This window comes from Cryptomeria japonica, chromosome 1 (genome assembly GCF_030272615.1).
Source record: "Cryptomeria japonica chromosome 1, Sugi_1.0, whole genome shotgun sequence".
NCBI lineage: Eukaryota > Viridiplantae > Streptophyta > Pinopsida > Cupressales > Cupressaceae > Cryptomeria > Cryptomeria japonica.
Window position 1 is genome coordinate 675,448,071 of NC_081405.1, and position 6,733 is coordinate 675,454,803.

The 6,733-nt window shown below is 35.3% G+C and overlaps 1 protein-coding gene across 1 annotated transcript; it reads left to right on the forward strand.

Moving 5' to 3' along the window:
• The first annotated feature begins 946 nt into the window (after positions 1–946).
• LOC131026750 (uncharacterized) lies at positions 947–5,007 on the forward strand. Its single transcript, XM_057956688.2, has 3 exons — positions 947–1,482; positions 4,177–4,250; positions 4,462–5,007. Exons 1-2 carry the CDS (start codon positions 1,022–1,024, stop codon positions 4,181–4,183), a joined length of 468 nt encoding a protein of 155 aa, XP_057812671.1. The 5' UTR covers positions 947–1,021; the 3' UTR covers positions 4,184–4,250; positions 4,462–5,007.
• The last annotated feature ends 1,726 nt before the right edge of the window (positions 5,008–6,733 follow it).

The following is a 6,733-nucleotide window of genomic DNA, read 5'->3' on the forward strand; positions in this document are numbered from 1 at the left end:
AATGTACAAGTAACACACTTTTTTCTAAAAGTAGACACATAACGAAATCATACCTATTCTCATGTGTACTAGTTTCAAGGGACTAGTCCAAATCCTTTGCTTTATCCATTTCTCACCTAAGACCAAATCCATAATTTACGAAAATGACCCTTGAATTTTAGATTTCAAATTTAAATTTAGGGCCAACCTAGTGCCAGGTAAACATACAAAGCATTTCATTTATGTCCTTTGGAGTTGTATTTAAGGACTAATCTTAGTTCTTTTTTATGCACCTAGATATGCTTAAAGATCATTGATTAATATGGTGCCAATCATTCAAAGAAATTTGTCAAATCTTTCAATACCATATGATTTGATTGCATCACTATTTAGGACATTTCTTATATTCTTACTTGCCATCAATCATTTCAAAAAGTCATTTTAATTGACCATGAGGAGACATATTCTTGGCCACTAGCAAACTCTTGATCATCAACCCATTTCTCAATGCAAAAAAACATGTGTAAGCTTTCTAGAAAGATTGAAAACATTATATCAAAAAATCTATAAAGATTAAATTTATATAGATTGATCAAATCATACAAATTCAATCCAAACATACATAATTGTTCTTATAACTTGTGATAGTAAACCATGATTTTACAAATTCTAAAATATTAATATTGATATCTTTGAACTAATTTTCTATGCTACTATCAATACACTTCACACACCCACCTAGGATAATTACTAGACTATCTAATGATAAAACACATGATTATCTTATAACTTGTTGTAATCAACAGTGATTTTACAATTCTAAAATGTTAATCTAAACATCTTGGACTAATTTTGTATGCTTATTTTGATACCCTTTGGACACCTACCTAGGATAATTACTAGGTTATTGAGTAATTAATTATTTTATTCTTAAAGAGCTTTATGTAGAAGAGGTCTTTATTCCTTCTTACCGCTATTTGTGTGTACAAAATCCATGGTCATATGATAACATAACGAAACCGTGACAAATCCCAAATTTTCCATGGCACTCAGGGTCTCAACCAAGGGTATGCAAATTACATTCCTTCAGTGGCAGAAAATCTTGGCTCAAAATCCCTATCGACGATGGCTGAACAACGGTCCAGACTCGGTAGAAGAGCTTTTCGAGCGCCATGTCGAAAAACCAAAAAAAAGGAAAGATGAGGACGAAGATTTGGCCCGCCAGCGGCTCACGAGCACAAGGCGAGAAGCCCTGGCTCTTTACAGAGAAATATTTAGGGCAACACGGTTTTTCGTGTGGTCGAATGAGAAGGGCGTTCTGTGGAGGGATATTTTGAGGGCAAATGCGAGGCAGGAATTTGAGGATGCGCGATACGAGAAGGATCCCGAGATTATTGCGAGGCTGCTCGTCGGAGGACGGGATGCGGTTCACGCGGCTATTGATAAAGCCGTTGAGAAATATAAAGGGATTGTGGAGAAGCAGAAATTGGATGATAATACCAGGTCTGTTCAATTCCAAATGTAAAGAGAAAAATTATTTTAGAAGTATTTCTATGACTTCAAGCGGTTTTTATTGTCAATTTATTGATTTTTGAAAGCAAATTCAGCAATTCAGTGTTTTTCTTTCGAATAAACAAAATTGTCGACGATTAAACATGTTTGTACGTTAGAGGATTTGAATGGCATCGACGATGTCTGATATTGTGAATTTGGTGAAACGTAAAATTAGAAGGATTTATTTTTAATAAAAAAATGCTAAGCATCTCGAGATATTTTGTAATAGAATTGACAAAAGAAGTAGGATTTTTTTTAACCTCCCCCTTCAGTCGTTTAGCTGTGAACTTTAATGAGTCTTACAACGATGGGGATACAGGCTAGACCTTGTCCTGTGGGTGTGAGTGCAGTTACCAGTATCACTCGCGGTATGCATTATCACGGTCTGTAGGTGTATAATCACACGTTGGTCACATGCTTGGGACTTGTGAAATATTCCACACCAAACTCGCTGATTTATGTACACAGAACCTAAACAGCAGTTATAGACAAAATAGACAGCAGCATATATTTCTACAGCATTTTATTATTCAGGAATACTGGAGATTGAAACAATAATTTGCAGGTATTGGCATCATCTTATCTTCACATACATAATCATGCTGATTGGTACATATTCAGATTATAGAAAACCACAGTAGTTTCTACCCTAATAATCTGAAAGCCTAGATTATGCTAAAAAACATACAGATTATATATCATACTGTAGCATTCTGAGCGTTTGACAATCAGCAATCTTCAGGTACAACCGTGCTGCTCATAAGTGAATAGGTCTGCACGTTAGCGATAATGGCGCATTGATGTGGCGCGTTACAGCTACCAGTTAACTCCCTTGGCTCAGTCCTCTCACGAACCTGCTCACTGAGTGCTAGCTTCCACGGACTTCTTTGTTGGCTGAATATTGATCCCGAATAATGGGTGAGTGCCAGTAAACAGATTAAATCGCATTCAATATCTCTGTTTAGGTGTTTTGGAAAATCTGTTGCCAAGGTTAAGGGGCTTAGTCCTTACCTTGTAAAGTTACTGAGATAGGCGTCCCAGTCAACCAGCGTGCACAGGGCTTCACAACAGACATCCGAATGATCTCTTGTAGGCAAAGCAACCTCTATAATAGATTTCCCGCAAAACAGGTCGGCCACACAAGATAACCGCCTCAACTTTAAACCGACCAACACCAGGGAACAAAACTCATCAAAACATCAGCGAACAAATGAGCAAAACCAATCTTCTAAAATGTCCCCTTTTTGGGATATACGTGATTTTGCCTAAAAATAAGAATTCCAACAAATGCAATTTATTTACAAATAGAATTCTATAGTAAAATTGCATAATTGATAATTGTAATGACAATTTAGAAAAATCCTAATTTAGGTCTTATAAACAATATTAATTAACATCAAAGCATTAATATTGAGAATCTATAATCGTATACAAATAATCTTTATAAAATCAAGTATCTTAAAATCATTCATATCTATTTCATAGTTCATTCCCGTAGCCATCCATATTAGGAATCCGATGCAAAAGCTTAATAAGATGCTGGGAGACTATCTTCCTCAACCAAGCCCAAGGGCATGGAATGAACTTCCAATCCATATGGCCCCTTGGTCTACAAGTATGACAGGACCTCCAGTCCATCCATCTTGGGGTAATGACAGTTGAGGGTGAAATTACCTTAAATTAACCTTCCTTCCATCTTCCCTGAAATCGTACACAATCTGCTATTAGCTGAAATTATCTTTCCATCCTTGTTATGGCATCTTCAGAAGCCTTTGTTCGAGCTCAAATGTGCCCTTTGATCAAAGACGGCTCACTTTATTATGCCTAACTGTATCGGAAAATCACAAATTCTTTTTGAGTGATGTGGGATTATACCCCCAGGATGTGTTCATTATTGAGGTGGGAAGATTAGTTCCAAGTGATGATTATGTCTGTTGTCAGAGGATTGTGTCTAGATCAATCTGTACAAAGGAGCTATCAGTATTGCTTGCCCTTTTGAGAAGACCTGTTGATTGAGGTTTTATAGTAGCAGGTTTTCCTGATTGGAACAGGCACGTCTCTTATTGAAATCGGTGGTCCTTGGGATGCATCCCTGGGGGTTCGGGCTCCAAAATTTCTGACTCGGCAAGAACTCAGCAGAGCTTGACAACGTAAGAAGTACATAATTTCTTAAAGAACACAATTTATTTTGTAAAACTCAAACTCAATTACACAATGTATCAAATGAGTTTAAAAAACCACGGTGAAGTGTTTTCTGTTAGATTTGATTTGTGAATACATTATTCAGAGCCGTATACAGTAGCTAGTTGCGAACTGATAAGTATTATGAATTTATAATAATTATCTTTGAAAATCATTATCATAAATTGCATATCTAGACAAGTAAAAAATTACAAGTTTTTACAATTTCCTCTTCCGCCTTTTAGTAAAATTCCCTTTCTAGTGAAAATTTTTGGTTGATCACATTTTATACAATGTGATAAGTCCTGTGCTATTGTACAGCATATATATTGTATGAATTGGGTTTCTTAGTTTCTTAATATTATTTTGAGCACAACATCTTTTGGCTTGTTCTTTGGAGGTTAATCATGCTACATGTTCAGGGTTCGCTTCCGAATAAGTTTTTCTTGTGTAACGTTTCAGGTATTGATTGGCTGTTCTTGAAGACGGAGTGTCATTTCACATGTTATACTTGATTGTATCTGGACAGAAAATTTGTAAGATACTTGCCTTTTTTTTAATTATAATCTGCTCATCCAATCTGTTATGACACTTAAATGTTTTTTAATTTTTTGTCACATTTAGATTTGATTCATAACGCTTTTTAAAAGATAAACCAGATATTACCTCTTAATGTAATAGTAATCTTTTTCATCTTTAATATTAATATCAATATTTTTCGGTGGTGTTGTCTCTTGTTTCTTTCAGAGGCAGATGCACATTTGTTTATCAGATGATAGTCAATAGCTTTATATGGTTCTTTTAATGGTCGAGCAGAGGTCAAATGGATTATTCTGAAGATGTTTACCAGTCAGGACTCATTCTGTATATGCAACTGGCACACAGTTTCTCTTAAATATATTTCAAATTTTACGGGCACATAAGGATGGATTTAGCAAAATAAGAGATCACAGAAGTTTCAATATATAGAGATCATATTTACTACAAGGCATGTCCTTCTTGACTGGACAGCAACATGTGCTGTAGTTTTACCAAGTATGAAAAGCTCAAGAGAGGAATAATATTTACATTTTATGCTGTGTGGAGATGCTGGGATTTACCAGATTGTCTGAATCAAGCATGACACGATGCCAGCACAAGTTTTAGCTGGCATTTGCATAACTTTCTTGACAATTGTTTGGTTTCCAAGCAACAGATTAATTCGCATTGGGCATTTGTCTGTGCCTCTTGAATCTTGTGTCAATTCATTGACGAGGGCCAATTGAAACTTTATGAAGTTTTTTGTTATGATTACTTTACTAGTATAAGGCCATATTTTGATCTGTTAGCTATGCTCAAGCATTGTTAAAAAGTGACCATTTAATATTGATGCGGTTGTGTAGTTTTAAAGCATCTTGTCATTGAGCTTGTTGCATTTGAAGCCAGCACTGGATTTTGGTGTTTTTATGCCACCAGGACAGTGATGATTCAGGATTGCTTGTAGAGTAGATCCCAGTTTTTATTTGTTATTGGTTTATGTTGATGGAAAAATATTATTATAAAAAAATGAGAGCTATGTCCAGCAATTCCATGACATGATGACAAGACGGGGTCATATGTCAGAATTCTGAACCCAAACATGGGTAGATTTTGTTCAGGGTTCTATATTTATTCAGGGCTAATAACAATTCACACAAGAATATTATTGAAGTAAACTAATAGCAGAGAGAAATTGCTAATTAACCATTGGGTAAAATTTTGCAGGTCTGGCAGCAGTTATTTAGCTTAGTTTATCAAGTTCATTGAGGAGTTTCTGAGCAGCTCCCATAGCTTGCATAGTTGCAATCATGAAATTTCTACTGGATTACTGGGATTCAACTTGCTTGACTTTCATATTCATTTCTGTTGACAAATCTTGAACGTGCTACTTGGTTTCTTTGTATGGCACTTTGATTACCTTCACCACATCATTTATAGCTGTTAACTTATATAACTAGCGATCGACTAAGATGCTCCACAGAATACCAAAATAAAACCATTAATCTAAGACGGATATACAAGGAAATCTGAAACAAAACTTTTTGTAATTTTGGTTGAGTTTAGCAAGCTCATTGAGGAGATTCCGTCGGCTCTTATAACATGCATGGTTGTAATTATAAAATTTCTACTTAGCTTACAAGGAAAACTGAAACAGAACTATTTGGTTTAGTTTAGCAAGCTCATTGATGAGATTCCGTCGGCTCCTATAACATGCATGGTTACAATTATAAAATTTCTACTTTGCTTGGCCTTCATCTGCTCCAGTTCTGTAGACAAGGCTTGAGCTCTATTGATCAAGGTATCACCAAATGTGTGCAGCAAATTATTATCATCACATATACAAGTATAATATTAAGAGAAGAATGAATGATATAACATGTAACTATGCATCTTCATTACCACTAAGTGACTCTCTTAAGTGCATGGATGAAAGGAAATAGGGCGAGTGTAAACAACTTCTTACACCATTTAATGAGGAGAATTGCGATTACCACTAAGTGACTCTCTCTTGAAGTGCATGGATGAAAGGGAATAGGGTGAGTGGTAAGCTTCTTACACCATTTAATGAGGAGAATTGCGATTTTTCTTAAATCCTCAATAGTTACATTATGAAGATGCACATTCAGGTAAATAAATATGCAAATAAGAAATAAAACCTGTAATATGGTGAAAAATGATGAGGGGAGATCAAGTGGAAAGTTTTACTCCCCTCAAAAGAGGAATGAAAGTTTCACAAACGATTCCCTTAAATTTTTCACACATTACATTCAAAAGAGGAGTTGAATTCACTAGATCCAATCCCTAATGGTAAGAGATCGACTACTAAGTGAATTGTAGTAAATTTGGAACGTATTAAAAAAGTAAATTAACCTTCTTTTGTAATAGACTAGTTGAATTAAGCAAATTGAGACTAACAAAGAAACAATTATATCTTGAGATAGAGATGTGGGATTAAGCTGTGCACTTGGATATAGTAGTAGAATGTTGAGACGAAGCGTCC

Bases quoted from the DNA above. Each gene is read 5' to 3' on its own strand.
- LOC131026750 (XM_057956688.2), top strand. From the start codon at position 1,022: ATGGCACTCAGGGTCTCAACCAAGGGTATGCAAATTACATTCCTTCAG.